Genomic DNA, 16,411 nt, shown 5'->3' with positions numbered 1-16,411 from the left:
ACTAGTAAATTAGCTGGGTGTGAATTGACTACTAGTGGATCACACAACGCTTATAATCTCCTCATGGCTGTTCTGGGATAGTGTTGGAATAAAACCGAAGCGTTGCTATAAAATCCACACAGCTATAAAACCAACACTCTTCAGCTTTATAAACACATAACTAACAAAGCCCATCATGCAGTCTCCTATAAAAGTGTATGGGCTTGGTGAAGATAGAGAGATGGATAGGGAGGTGTTTGCAGGGGGCAAGGACAGGAGAGGAGGCCAGGAGTCATCAAGCAGAAGGCCAGGAGAGGCGAGCGAGTCAAGGGAGCGGCACTGCTTCAGCGACAGGCCCTGGATCAGAAGCCGAGCAGAGCAGTGCTGGAATACTAATGCAAGTCTGTTAACACTGGATCTGAGGTACCACTAGGGGTGATAAGAGCTGTGGATGAATTAAGAGAATTTGCCCGGGACCTACACATAATGCTGAACTATACTGTACGTACAGTACAAAATACAAATAATGACACTCCTAGAGATTCACTCTTGTTTGGTCAGTGTTAATTCAAATTGACTATTTAACATGATAAATGTAATAACCACAAAGCTGATTATCATTATTATGTATGTTTCTACAGACCACTTTGCAAGATGTAAACGCTGGTCCAGAGCCACTTCAGGTTTCCTTTATCTAAAGGTATCTGTTTAACATTTTGATTCAGTTATAAATGTTCTGTTGGTTGTATTCTGTTCAAACGCTTGTGCAGTGTTAAAAACTGAAAAAGGAAGTTCTTCTTGATTGTGTTTTCCGAAGTGGTCTATATGACTAAATGTGATTCAACATGTTATAACGGTTACACTCTGGTGTTTGTAACAATAATCTAAAAAACCAATAATATTAATATTAATTATTATGAAATACAAGATGAATATAAAAGTTTAGATTACTACACTAAATATTAATGTATTCATTAATTTGAAGTAACACACACACATAAAGAAATCTGCTTTAAATATTTCTAAATTAAGTTTTTCTATTATTTAAATTCTATCATTACTATTATTTAATATTTAATTATCAGGGCTGTCAATCCATTAATCACCAATAATCGCATCCAAAAACACATGTACAATTTTTATGAAATATTTAGATGTATTCATTTAGATTTACTAATCATTTAAATGATACATAAACATTTATTATTTCTATATTTTTCTTTAAAACATGCATTTATTTATTAATAAATACAAAATAAATATGCACAGTGCATATATTATGTAAACACAAACTTTATTTTTGGATGATTATTCGTTTGACAGCCCTATTTATTCATATTTTTCTTTTATTTATTAGGCCTGTTCAATAATTTATTTAAAAGATTTTGCTTTTCGTTCCTTTGGCCCACAGAGCTGCATTTACAACGCAACCCAGTCACTGCCAATATCATACCGTGTCTGCATGTGACCATGAAACATCTCTTATCTTTCATCTATAAGCTCTGCATAAATGTACCTGGTAGTCTTTGATAGCACTGAATGTGATAGATACCGAGTAACATCTAAAGTCTTCCACAATTCAAGGGAACATTCTGAAAAGAGTAAACTGAGCTGATCTTTTAGAGGACAGCATGCATCAAGATATTAAACACATGTTTTTAGCATTGACCTTATAACACCTCAACACCACATCAAACACACATTTCAGCAGCAGGATTCTGCTTTTACCTTGTTCGGATTGCTGGCTGTGATGATCCACACGCACTGAGAGTTGCTCTCGTACTGAATGGGGAAGTTCGGGGAGGTGAAAGTCCCCGATGGACCTTGAAGGTTTGATCCGCAAGTTTTCACTGTTTGGAAGGAGAGAAAGTAAACAGATAAAGATAGAATTAGGAGCATGCTGTTATCTCTGCTTTTCTCTCAAAGTCAGCTAATTGGTATCAGCCGTGGGCAGCAACCACTTAAATTTTCCTACTATTGATTTGATCACTCGACAAAAGTCCGCCACCTCCTATCTCAAGGGATTGAGTTTCACTTACCGCTCGTAGTGTTTTTGTGGGATTTGCATGGCTCCTTTTGGAATACAACCCACAAGCCTCGACCAGTCATCCATGACCATCTTAATTTGTCAAAGATTAGCAATCCAATCAAATCCTCAGATGACTAACTTCACGGTGGCTAAACGAGTTAATTCGAAGTGGGTTAGCCAAACACACTTGGGTCTGATTCGTCATTTTAATATAGAAATGTCTGTTATAATTTGCTAAGCAGACACGCTCCGCTGTTTTCTCTCGCATTGATATTTGAAAATTGACGATTGCAGGTTTACGCCTTCTCAAATCCGCCGGTGTTTTCGCCACATTTATCATGCTTGATGTCAAAGTGGCAGGGCTTTGATGAAAAGACAAGGCGGCATTATCTCTGACGGCAGCAGGTCTCACTATCGGCTCGTGACATCTTGATTGCCTTTGAAAATGAATAACTCATTATCTCAGGCGAGCACAGGGGGAACCGCGAGGCTCCTTCAGGCCGAAAGCACTCTTTTTCCTCTGAAAGTCATTCTGGTATCAAGGGGCTCCTAATTAGAGAAGCATCCTGTGACAAGCGCTCTCCAGTCTGGCACTCGTAATAAACTTTAGCTCGAACTGATGATGATGCATCGATAAACCAAAGCCCCGGCCATATAGTATGTAGCTTGAAAATTTGGGACATACTGTATGTTACAGATGTATCATGTGACCAGTCTGCACAAGGCTTGTATGTTCTATCTGACAATTTTGTCAAAACTGAGCTATTCACATTTTTATATTTTGGGACTTTCTTTAAGACAAAAAGGGTTTATCCACCATGTCAAATGGAATGCAAAAAAGCTAAATTTCTCAAAACTGCCCAGAATGCCGAACCTTATAATTCCAGGGTGACATCTTGTAAAAAATTTAATCTTGAAGGTTTCATGACTGTGACATAATTTATCACACAAAATACACAGTTAATACTGCCATGTTAACACCTCCTATTTTTGAAACAGTAAAGAAACGTATTGTTGTAAAAAAATGCTAATTTCACACAATAACAGGTTCATTTATTATATTCCGAAGACCCGACTAAAGGACATGAAGCCAAAAGACGATTGTGATGTGTGGTGCTCCATGAATGGATAAATTGAAATTTATGATTAACCAGCATCCCAGACCCCTGGGACGTCATGAAAATATAGATCAAGGCAATTTTCTGCATGATTTCATGTGGTATCTTCTCAATTAGTTTTTGCAGTCTGTAGCCGCAGGAACAAAGAGGCGGCCGGGTGACATGAAGGGAGTGATTTAGCAGAGATGTAAAGGTCAGGGTCCCACAGTGAGATGATTCCAAAACCTCACATGTGTGCACATGAGAAAAGGAAAGACACAGTGTAGCAGTGTCCTGACAGTCCGGACACACCCAGATACACACTGCTCATCCATGTAGAGTGAGATGGTCTGGATTGTCAAGTTTGTGAAGTAAGGGGGATCCATTTTGATAGTCTGCCTGGTGGGTGGCCTTGTTCTGTGAGCGTGCGGACCTCCAACGAAGAAGACAGCTGTCCAGATAACTGCAGGTGCTCCTCAGTTACTCGAGTATCACACAGGATTATTTCCATCTTTGACTGCAAGCTGGTGGTTATCGCATCCCCTTCACTCTTTGGTTCTTGGCTATTTGTTCTGTTTCTCTTTTTACACTACAATCTCTTTAATCTTCAAGTCCTTCTCATCTCTCTCTTGGCCTAAGAGCTAAGAGCTACAACACTATCACAAAGTATGTCCATAAACACTTCAAAAGTCCATCGCTGCTGTCATCCCTGTCGCTGTGTTTCTGTCTTACACGCTAGCGACAACGACTTATGGACAAGCCGGAGATTTAAGCTCTTGAGGAAGCGGTCCAACAGGTTACATCAGTTCTTACAGTGACGTATGTCTGCGCATGCTTGCGCCTCGCTGACAGCTCAATTACGGCCTGCTAAATGAACGGCCTTGGCTTGGCGCTCTCGCCTGTAGCAAAGTGGCTAGAAAGAAATTATCTAGAAAATTAAGGCACAGGGTGAGCAAACAATTCATTACCTGGCCAACGATAACCTGTCACTTTTTACTCCAGCTTCACACAACAATGACAAGAACTCCTCCGTGTGCAAGACTGACATTTGTTTACAGGTGAAGGCAATGACAGTTAGTATATAAAGTAAACTACAGTACCACAGTTCAAACAACCACGCCACAAACTGCATCTGACGCTCTTTGGCGCCCCCTTTAGGTAAACCTGGGAGGATATAAATTCTTAATATTTGATTTGCATTCTTTACACAAAGTTTCGCATAGATCATTTAGAGATATTTCTCTTCTACCTAAATGCACACTGGAGCGACTGCCAAATGTGACTCGAATGTTATCGAATCTTTTAATCGAGAATTGCTTTCCAAGGGAGCTTTCATTCAGATAAGCTTTTAGTTCTATTCATCACGGTAATTAGCCACTGCACCAGATAAAATATCTACTTTTATGTATCCTTTGTTTTTCCAGCTATATTTGGTGTTTTGCCTTTCCTGACATTGAAACCGACCCCCAGAGTGAAAATGGGCCAAGTCAGCATCGAGCATAAAGATTAGGCGTATCTTAGACATTGGAACAGGGTGAACTAAAAAACAATTGCCACCCGGAATGATCAATTACACAATTACACCATTACACTTCGACCACAGTTCCCCTGCCGTTTTCTGCATGGCCTGGCCCTAAAATCCTTTCACAACAGTATTGTGAAAAAACAAATAGTTAAAATAGGCATTAAACTCTTTCTCATAAACACAACCACCTATTTAAGTACAATGCTGTCCTAATTTATTACAATTGCCTACGAATACGTTTTTGGAATTTGAGCAAAAAGTACACATTGTATGCAACACCCCCTGGCCCTCCACCATGCAAAATTAGGTTGTTTTTGAAGGGCCACCTGGAACTTATATGTGCCTGCTTTGTCATGTATGAGCATAAATGTGACAGGATTTTCTATTTTTAAAAACTTCTGCTCGCTGATAGGATTTTGTGTTTATAAAATGATTTGTTTTTGCACGCATGGTTTGCATTGTTTCAGCACCTGAATTACAAACATTATGCAAATCGGGTAACAGTGCAAACACGCCCCCCCAAATGAAACCAGCCGGTTTGCAAACTGGATATGAGCGTTATATTGTGGAGGATGTAACAGTCTACTGCTATCTGGAGTACTTAACTGGGTGTGTACATCGCTCCACCACTGTGATTCAAACACATGAATCGGTTCATTAAAATGCTGCAAGTGTGCATGACTATATATGCCCAGTTTTGCAGTCTTCTCTATTATTTAATTACAGCTGCCATGATTTTGAGAAAATGTAAAGTCTGCTTTCTGTGGGTGGTAATTGCATGTTCTTTTGGCCAGGTAAAATGTGAATTCCAAATAAACTTTCACTTGTATTAACTCACTTGTATAGAAAGAAGGCGTGTTTGTGTTGATAATGATAAAAATTACTCGATTTAAATATGGTGCGGCACCGTTTCAGCACATGTTGCACCTGGATAAACTGGAATCAACACATCACAGATTTGTGAGCTAAAATACAGCACCAGATTAAATCAAGTTTCAACAAGTGAATTCAAACCATTAGGTTTTCATGTATCACCAATCATGTCCCCTGGTGGCCACGTGGGGTAATTACAAAAATGCTGTGTAAAATTTAATTTATGTAAAGGTGACCAAATAAATAAAGTTAGAATAGTGCAATAAATGAAAAAAATGCCAAAAGATAGCAGTGCTCTCGATAACTTTTTTTAATCATTAAATGGACAGTTTACTCAAAAATCAGCCTCATTTACTCACCCTCGAGATGTTCCAAATATGTATTCATGTATTTGTTCTGATGAACACAGAAGAAACATATGCGTGTAACCATTTCTGGGGCACTTTTGACACCCATTGTAATTTTTCCTACTGTGGTAGTCAATGGTGGCCAAGAACTCTTTGATCACAAGCATTGTTTGAAATGTGTTTCTCTGTGTTCATCAGAACAAAGAAATGTATGAGTAAACAATGACCACATTTTTATTTTTGGATGAAATCTTCTCTTCATTCTAAATGGAAACTTGTGACGACTGACTTTCACAAAAACATATTCTGAATTAATAAATGTGGATAAAAGAAGCCATAAAAGCCACACCAAACAGGCAAATGGTCGCTAAAAGCCGCTAACATTACAAGTTGTCCATGTTACTCTGTTTTATTTTGAGCTAACCCTGCATAATAAAAGTGTCCTCCTGAATGATTGAGACAGTTCAATTTCTGTTTGTTTGCCCACGGCGACCAACTGACACTTAAAGCCATTAGAGCTGTGTGAAGAGACAGAAAGTCACTGCCGGCATGCTAAATTCTGTCCTGAATTTAAGTGGTTGCCATGGCAATACTATCAGATTTACCAGAAAAAAGGTTGATTAGCATGTCACAAGAAGACTACGGAGTCTCTTGAAATGAATGAATATTACCCTAACTTACCCCTTCTAGCAATGAGTAATCCTGCTAAGTATTCAGAGCAAACATTTCAACTGCTGACCCACATTTATAATGTTGAATTAAGACCTATAAAGAGATGATGTGGGTTTTGTGTGATTTTGGCTGGCCTCCCAATCTGGCCAAATTTGTGTTGGACCAGATGGTCTCCCTGCAGAGTCGGTCTTAAACCATGAGAACATATTAGCTTACCACCTCAGAAGGCAGTGTTTTAGCAGTGTAAGTGGCTAATGCTGCCGTATGTACAGTAAATGACTCAACAAAGCCAACAACAGTCTGACTTGTACATGCACTGCAACAGATCTGCTTCAGTTAACAAAACTATAATGGACTTACCTCTGCAGACAGGTCTGTGGTCACTCCATGCTGCAAACACCTCAGCAACTCTCTGACAGGTGATGCTCTTGGAGCCCTGAAGAACATGATCTTCATCACAGGTGAATTCGGCCGTGGCACCAATACTGTGGAAGAAGAGATCAGGACCCATGTACACACACGCACACAGGACAAACAAATCAGATCTCATTATCCAAGAGCCCAGACCACTTCGCAAGATATAAACACTGGTCCAAAAGCATTAATTTTATATTACGTCATAATGTTACGTCATACAACATTTGACATTTAGATTTGTTAGAAATTATCTTTTGTTTGTATTTTGTTTAATGATTGTTTAGTGTTAAAAACTGAACCAGGACGTTTTTCTGGAGCAGCACTTCACTCAAGCCTTCAACATACACCAAAGAGTTCAAGAGGAAAGCAATGCCACATCTACGAGAGGGAGATTAATAAATGAAAATATATAAAAGAGCGCCTTATCTCTCCCGCTAATACAATCGATACCGTGGTGCTTCTTGATACACTTTAAAATCTAGTTGAATGTTTTCTCCGCTCTTCAATTCGCCATTCGTCGGCACTCAAGAAAAACCCACATGGCATTTACATGCTTTCATCTGAGGATACTGCAAACTACCGCGGGATACTCTTCTGGTGACCATTTCATCGCGGCTAGCTAACACCAAACCCTCCGGTAGCTAATGCCCGCTGAAACCACGTTCCACACTAGCCCTGAATAACATCAGTGTCACATTTTGAATCCACCGGTCCTAATTGGCCGCAAAGCCCCGTTCCATACGCATACTGTCAGCTTCCCTGTGGAGCTTGTATTAGCATGACATTAGAGGTTGTGTTGAAGAGGGATTTCGTGGAGACCCTGTTTTATATTCTCTGGGAATGCTAAAAGGAGGACTGCAAGATATTCGGGTGCTGTAATATTAATGACAGGTGTCAATCTTGAAGCACCGTCTCTAAAGTTTTTTCTCAGTTTAAGAAGATAAAGGTCACGAGTTTGAGTGGCTTCAGTATTCATCTTCCTGGGAACCCGATGGATGCAGACGGTACCTAGGGGTAGTTACCTAAAGTCATTGCCGATTCGCTTGCCGTTCTCAGGCTCTCCGGGGTCTGGACAGGAGTTGGATGCTTGTTTGATGCCTCCTTCATTCACTGTGAATTCAGAGCACAGTTTGCCGTTAGATACACACATTGACAAATATCTAAACACATTTTTGTCATGCAAGCCTCATGCAAACGGCTTAACAGAACTGCTGACGGTGTACAGGACATAACATTAGCAATACGAGGTTGGAACTTACACGTGCACACACAAGCACACACAAAAGCACACACCTCCAAACAGTCTAATTGATAACCACTAACACCTCACCACAAATGTCGCCGTTGTTATCGCTCACACAGAGTGGGATATCTTGAATATTGGCGAAATCCCAGACGGTATTAACAGCTATATCAGCAAAATTATTGGTTCACTTTATAATCTGTGCCCTTAATAAAAGATTAAAGATGACACAATGGCCACTTTGTGGGGAAAACGCTGACTCCAGAAAACTTCAAAATGACTCTTTATTCAGTAATACTTAAAAATAGCATTTCGAATGTGTGTAATGCAGATCAGCAGTTCACGCATATTAATTGATTTTAGAAAATACAAACATCAAAGATTCATTCAGTTTCATATGGCAATGCATATTAACAAATGATAAGCATGTTAAGTGTTATATAAGTGTTTTTAAAGCAAGTTACTAAACTGGCCGAGAATCTGTCTAATGGAAGCTACTTAAAAGTTCTTGGGGTCTTTGGAAATTATGTACAATCTAGTTTCTAAAAAGGTATGAAAGTGAATGTTGGAGTCGTAGACATGGGCCATGCGACTGGTATGAAGATGAGTCATTTTGATGGGGTTCCATTTGGGGCTATAAGAGCTATGTCACATCTCATTTTCCGACTGAGTGAGAGTGAATTAAAATGCAAGCCATTACACACACACATTTAAGTGTAAAAGGTGATGAAATGAATGCTTAGTTAATATTGCACTTAAGCAGACTGTTAAAATCTGCTGATTGGAACAAAGACTCAACAAAGTGGGTCTCAGCATAATGAAGAAATGCAAACCATCATCAACATGCGCATCAAGTACAGCACTGAAGAATTCGAATGACTCTCGCTGCATTGAAGCCAAACTTTTTTATGCAGTTCTACCTCTTAATGAATCTGCAACGTCTCTCCAGTGAAAATGCTAATAATCAAACTTGGATCTCCCTCGCTGTACTACTTTTTTAAGTAGATCTGTTTGGATTCGCTAAACTGTGTCGCCCAAAACTTTTGATTCTTAAGACAATTTTATAAGGAAAAGTAGCTTTTTGTAAAAACTAGTCATTTAAAGGAACAGTTCAGTCCTAAATAAAAAAAACCTTTCAACCTCGGGCATTCATTTCTTATATTTGGAAGAATACTCATAACCAAACAGTTCTTCCACCATTGACTAGGAAAATGACAATGTAGTCAAGTGCCCCAGGACTGTTAGCCATCCTACATTCTTCAAAATATCTGCATTTGTGTTCGACAGAACAAAGACATTTATAAAGCACATTTGCCTTTGTTTCCAATGGTGTCATGTTAGCATGTTGCTAAGCTAACTTTGAAATTCATTACCAAGCTTACCAAAATGTCCATACATGGGGCCATTCATAACTTACTACCTCGCTTTACAAAGAGGATGCTGAAAATATCAGAAAAGTGGCAAGTCTTGCCCGAGTTTATTGGAATGTGATGAATGTGGACTCATATCAATGGTGACAGTGGCTATTTAACAACAAGTCCTACAAAAAGAAATTAACGTGGTGTGAGCTGAGACAAAAGGAAAGTGCTTCTGATGAATGTCAGTCATGTGAGACACTGTTGATATTGTCTTTTTGTCCATTCTTTCATGCATGTTACTCCAAACACCCATTTAAATAATGATGCTTTTCTTAAAATGGCCATTAACAGACCGATCAACAACCAGCAACAAAAAATTATGTTGAACGATGTAGAACGATACATGCAAACGTGGATTAACATCCAATAGCATCATTCAGGGTGGGAATACTAGAAACTTGGAAGCCCAGTCTTCACAGACTTAACAATCAAGATTTCAACAAAACATGCAATGGGAGATACCGGACTAAAGCCCCTAGAGTAACGCTGTGATTCAAAGGAAGATTACTTTATTTCAGCAATGTTGTCTTCAAAAGCATACAATTTTAGTACCACACCTTACTGTGTAATGAGGCATTCAATGACAGAAGAGCAGATATTGTCTTTTAGGGGACAGACTGATATCTTACCGTTTACCTTCTTGGAGAAGGCTTGATCAATTCTGCCGTTTTTGGAAATGAACCAGTTCCGTTAAAAAGCCACTTAAAAGGTCATTTAAATGCTCAAAATTTGACTCTCAAGTCAAATTAAGAAATCTGTGTTGCAAGACAACGCTCTTTCCTTGTCTCATAAAAACGGTTTGTGATTTTCTCAATTTTCTTTTATTTTCAATGTCAATTAGTCATGATTTCTACTGGTCCATTTACTTTCCTGATTGAAATTGTGATCAGTTTTAGTCTGATATAATTCCTTCACCTCCAGTGAGGAAATTTGTTGAAATGTCTTTATTGCAGTTAAACCTGAAACTAATGAATTTTATATCTTGTTATATTACATTGAGTTTAATCTAAAAATAAAGCTCAATCAGAGACAAAAGAATCAAACATTTTGTTTTTTATTTGCTTAACTTAAATGAACTGATTTGGTTATATTCTACATATTATTACACCTTTCCTTTTTTTCCACTTGATAGACAACATCTATAAGAATTTGACCATTATAGCCATTATATCTGTTCATTATATAAATCTAAATTAAATTTAGCTTTACACACAGTTTTTTCCCAAAGATGTTTTACAAAGAATAGTGTTTTGCAACCCCCTTAGTATGGAAGTCATTGCCTTAAAAAATCAAATGGCCAGGGTGGGGTTTTCCGTTTTTTTTGGGGCGAGACTGTCTTCGCTTCTTCGCTATCTTTGAGGTTAACAGACGTGCTGAATCACGTAGCAATATAACGGAAGTTAAAACAAATTAACTTTAATAGGACTATTTGTGTACTTTATTACAATACATTAGTAGTCTAATCGAACTCCAGAATTAAAGTTTTGTTGACAGACCAATGCTGTCTAAAAAGCTACCAAATGATGCCGAATGTACTTCTGTTTGCAAACTCTTGCAGGAATACAAAGATGTATTTGCAAGTCTTCATAATTGGGTGTCTCTACTGCTTCATGTGAGAGCTCATTCTCTACTCTGGCAAGAATTTTGACACCATTCCCCTGAACAATGCTTCATGAGAGAGAAAAAAACTTGCACTTTTGGCTGATGAAAAAGTAATAAAACATGGACTTGACTGGATATGGATGAGTCTGTGACAGAATTCTTGTAAGTGAGCAGAAAGTTAATGCTGTGAATATTAGTGATATGAATAGCTCTTTATTTTGTTTTCATTCAATCTAAAGTTACTAAATTGATCTGTTGTGGGGTAAAAAATGTAATATAAATAAAAAAAATGTAAATAAAAAATATTTTTTTATACAATATTAATACTAGACATAAGAATAATCCAAAAAGCTCTTTTGAAAATAGTTTGTATAGAGTAAATAGTTAGGGGCAATAAATATATATATATATATAGTCACCCCCCTCCCTCTAAAAAAGTGTCCAGGTCATGGGAGTTTAACTTGTTGTTCTGTTCTAATGGACTCGTTTTCACCATCCATCAGCCCGAAAAAATTTAAGCCAGAAGTTTTAGGTTATTTTAGTGCATTTTCAGGAATTATCCCACTTTAGAAAAGTTGTCTTTTTTTCTCACATTCAAGGTTAGTTGAGTATGAAACCCACGGGGCTTTTAAAGCTCCATCAAGAGTCAAAGAACCAGGACTATCTGTGAGACCTGTTATTCACATTGCCTCCAACTTACCCTCTGCACCTCTCTCTCGCTTTGTGTTCCCATCTAATTCACACAGACAAATACATTCCCACACACACTTTTGATGAAACACTCTCTTGACACTGTATCTCACACATTCAACTGCGAGAACAGTCACAGATTAAAAACACACTTAGACCCAGCTAACTTCTCGTTGCTCTCCAATGGGAGCTGATTGGTAAACAGAAAAATGACATTACCAACATAATTCACAATCACAAGACCTAGTCTACGTCTCTGTAATCTTATAAATGAGGAAGGAGTTCTAATATCATACAAACATGTTTTATTTAGTTTTTCTCTTATTAAACATGATGCATTTCCAAGAGCAAAAAGCGCCAGCCTATATTTATGCACAAAGAGCACACAAATGAAACACAGCTTTGGTTAGTTTTGCACACAATCGTCAATGCTTCATGCTCTGCCTTGCAACTCATGTACGCCATCAAGCAATCGGGATATGAGGTGTTCGGTGAATACACACACGGAGCAAGCAAAGTAACAATTGACTGAACATGCAGCCACATGCATTACCGCAATGCATTCATCGTGTTTTACCAAATATATTTACTTTTCTTGTTTTCTTATTGCCAAAGACGTTATGTATCAGCTGTTTGTACTTTGAAACATACATAGCAACTGAGCAGTAAGTGGATTCACTTAAACAATACAATAACTTGAGTTATTTTACAAGCATATATATAAACTTATTGAAAATATATCTGCTATTTGCCGTTATAGGTACTTGACATGCAAGTAAGCACATTCGTAGCACACATTTCGGTTTTAATGGGTATCTATGAACAACATTGTGGCAGGAGTCATTTAAACCATTATATCCAGCTCCATTTAAGGTCTGACAAAAGACCCGTCACTCCAAAGCTGCATGCCTGTTCCACTTCTGACAGTCAGTTTAAAGTATAGAGTAAGTGTGGGTATCCAAATTCTAACCAAGGCCTTGGCAAAATATTCAAAGCCAAACTGAACCAAACGCAGATGGCTGTGCAATCTTCTTTTGCAGTTTCATTGCCTGTCCTGTGAGCTTGAGGAAAATATAAACCCTGACCTATTACATCGACAAGTGCTAAACCGTGTAGTCGCTACATTTAAGCTGCCATGTGTTTTCACCTCTATATCTAATGTGTCACGCTGCTTCGAATACCCTGGGAACCTATGAAAATAAAAGAAGCGAATTTCACACAAATAATTGAGAACGACTGCATTTACGGAGACGCGCACAATGCTGCGTTCACAATATGCATGTTAGGAGAAAAATAATGCACAGGGGATATTTTCTGTTTTTGACAACTGCAATCTACCTTGATACCTTTCACAATGGGCAAATTCGTCTCATAGAACAAGACTACATGGTGCAAAGCATTCTCATCGTGTTGTGTTATTGACAGGTGTATACTGCTGCTTTGAAAATGGTAGGAGATTGGACATGCAAGCAATATCAGCAGATAACAGTCCCCAAATAAAGCAATGAAAAATGAATCTGAAAACATGGCACACGCCGACACAAATACACCGAATGGAAATTAAGAAGAGCACACAGCAAGTCGAAAAATAAGAGAGTCAATTTAAACAAACATGACATAGTTAAAGATCATTGCAGGGTTTTCAAACATTTGGTCAATGGGGGACATTCTGCTGAGTTTATCTCAAGCGGATGTAATTGTTTCTGCTAATTTGCATCCTCTGTTTTGATAAACAGCCCAAAATCTTTTTCTATTTCATTTATTTTAAGTGAATGAGTAGCATACATCTACATTTTTTTTTTAAATAGCTTTTTTTCTATAATTATATGAAGATACAGGAACACATCTTCTAGAGCCGAACATTGATTTTATTCTATAAAACTGACTCTAGCACAACTGTTTAAACAATTGAATATGTATCGATTTAACTTTGCACTAGAAAGCCATTGAAAGAAAACGCCAATTTAAAAAACGTTACCGAGACATATGCATGAAGGCAGAAAACATGTGTGTACATTTTAGGTCCATGTCTCTCTTATTTAATCAAATTACAGATATTCTTAAGTGCATTATGCTCGTAAATGGTGGACGTCTATTACATCAATTCCTAGATTAATCTTTTCCCATACTTAAATAAATCCATAATTAAGAATACTGAACCTCACAAGCTCTGACTACAGAAAGAATTTAAAGAGAGACAGAACAAAATAGTTTGTTGTTTCAATATTGCTTGAAGTTCATGACCTATAGAAACAGAACGCAGATCCCAAGAGCCACAAGGTGACTCTCTCATTATGGTGTACAAATCGCAATTTTACGGTAAACTGCCATTCAAGGTTTCGAGGAAATAAGTCTCGGTGGGGGGTTAAATTAAACCGCCTAGAAACTTGCGCTTGCGTGATATTTGCGGAAGCTCGACTCCGTTCATGATTTTGTAGATGAACACTTATCAGCACTAGATGATGTTGCAATGATCTCATGGTCACGGTTTGCTGCAATTGACTCTGAACGAGCAACACAGATTTACCATAAAATAGTAACAAAGGGTAGACTCACAGATAGAAAACTTGTTGGTGTTGTCTTTGCCAGGGAATAATTTTACTCCTCTAGATTTGAAATCTACAGACCTTTTCACTAGTTAAAGGGGAAAAACGGAACAAAAACATGAAATCAGGTGAAACAGATTTTAAATAAATTCGTCAGCATTGAAAAATAAACCATCATCAAGCACATGAGGATTAAGAGCAGAAAATTAAAGCTGTGTCAACAATTCTTAAAGTGCTCTGCCAATGGAAAAATATGAGCATGTGTTGAATAACAGGCATAAAATGAAAAAGGAAAATCAATATAGGAGTAGAAGGACAGGACTTCTGTTCGTTTGATAGCCTCCGATGTGAAGCATACTTTGTCTAAAGCCTTTGAGGAGGATTTTGGACCACAAACGTTAGCAAAAGTTTTCCTACAGGAGAAAGAGGTTTGTTTGGCTGAAAGACATGCATGCTGATAAATAGCAAATATGTTTGTGCTAATAAATTAGACAAGCATGTAACCCATCATATCAGAACAGAAGTCTTGTTAGGAATGTAATAATAATGATAGCACATTCGAAATATTTGAAAACATTGTGGAAAATGCTTTCTTTGCATTAATGCCCCTTTCCCTTTGTAACCCTTGTAAATGGTGCATTTCATTAAACCAATTAACTGATAAATGCATAATGAATGCAAAGCAATGGAAACAATTCCTGTGGCCATCACGTCAGTTATGAAAGGCTGACCCCAAAATAAAATCTGGCTTTTGTATCATAATTGTATGTAATATAAATGTAGAATATATGAATAACTACATGACATTTATGTTTTTCAATTAAGTAATATTTGTAAAATTGGAACCCGAAGCAAACTTTATCCTTCATTTTATTTTATAAAGATGGATCTGTGTATTAAAGGCATCTAAAGAAGCTGCTTGTCTCTGCATCTTCTTTAACGTCTTTAACAAAAATGGACAGGACAGCTTAAATGGGGGCACCAGGAGACCAAGGGGTTCAAAACTGTAAATCTGCAGTGTCATTTCAGAAAACCTGAAGAGAGTCATAAGAGCACATCCAACATTGGCTCTAGTTCCTTAAACGTATAAAAAAGTACATTCTAAAGGGGTCCAAGTTTCAAAATGTAGACAGCTTAAAGAATGAAGAATGAAATGAAATTAGATGTTTGCCCACCCTTACATAATGTTAAACGACTCAGAGTTCCAACATTTGTAACTTAAATTGCAAGCACATGGTTAAGCTAAATGCCAGTCAATATCTTTAAACAATGTAATGTAAAAAATTCCTAATATTCTGTATGCTATGTTATGGATAACACAGTGATTTTATAAAAGGATATGTCAAGTTAATAATTAAAACCCTCAAAAGTAGCTGAACAAAAACAAATATCCACATCTCAGTATACTCTGTATTTAAAAAAAGGTTTTATTCAAAGCCATTATTTATCTTGATTTAAAACTGTACCATACCCTGAAATTCATAACACATTTCCTTTCCAATACGTATCATCATTTCAAGGCATCACGCTTAAAAGAATGTGTCATGATTCTGCCTTCTCTTGTCTTGATTTTCTGGTCTAGAAGCAAACTCATGACAGACTCACGTGTTTTATGTGGAGAGAAACCTATTTTTGTCAATCAGGACATAATATGCGTTCTCTCCAGTCTCGTCATTTGGCCCCGCCCCTCTCGTTCCTAGTATAGCTTTCCTCCTGTGTCTCATTACCCACACCTGCCCGTCGTTATCTCCTTTGTTAGTCTCCAACAGGTCCAACAGGTAAGGTACAATGAAGGTAAACCAAGCTATTGCGCTCCAGAGGGTTTAAAGCAAAAATGTGCATCGTGTATCCTTGCTACAGCACATGAATTATTCAATAAAAACCTGTTTATTATTCAAGCTGAAAAGTTATTTAAACCATTTTTCCTGAAGTGGGAATACTTTAGCCGGTTACGAGTATTAGACATAATTCTT

General features: G+C 37.7%; 1 protein-coding gene across 1 annotated transcript in view; it reads right to left on the bottom strand.

Moving 5' to 3' along the window:
- csmd3b (CUB and Sushi multiple domains 3b) overlaps positions 1-16,411 on the bottom strand; it is a gene marked incomplete at both ends in the record, with an annotated part of 310,902 nt that overhangs the window by 137,624 nt on the left and 156,867 nt on the right. The window contains 4 exons of the mRNA XM_079485065.1: positions 1,708-1,829; positions 6,883-7,007; positions 7,962-8,049; positions 14,449-14,526. Of these exons, the coding sequence (XP_079341191.1) occupies positions 1,708-1,829; positions 6,883-7,007; positions 7,962-8,049; positions 14,449-14,526 (413 nt within the window). The remainder of the gene's footprint in view (positions 1-1,707; positions 1,830-6,882; positions 7,008-7,961; positions 8,050-14,448; positions 14,527-16,411) is intronic.

This window comes from Barbatula barbatula (assembly GCF_947034865.1).
Source record: "Barbatula barbatula genome assembly, chromosome: 21".
In the NCBI taxonomy this organism is placed as follows: Eukaryota; Metazoa; Chordata; class Actinopteri; order Cypriniformes; family Nemacheilidae; genus Barbatula; species Barbatula barbatula.
This window is presented reverse-complemented; position numbering and strand designations above follow the sequence as displayed.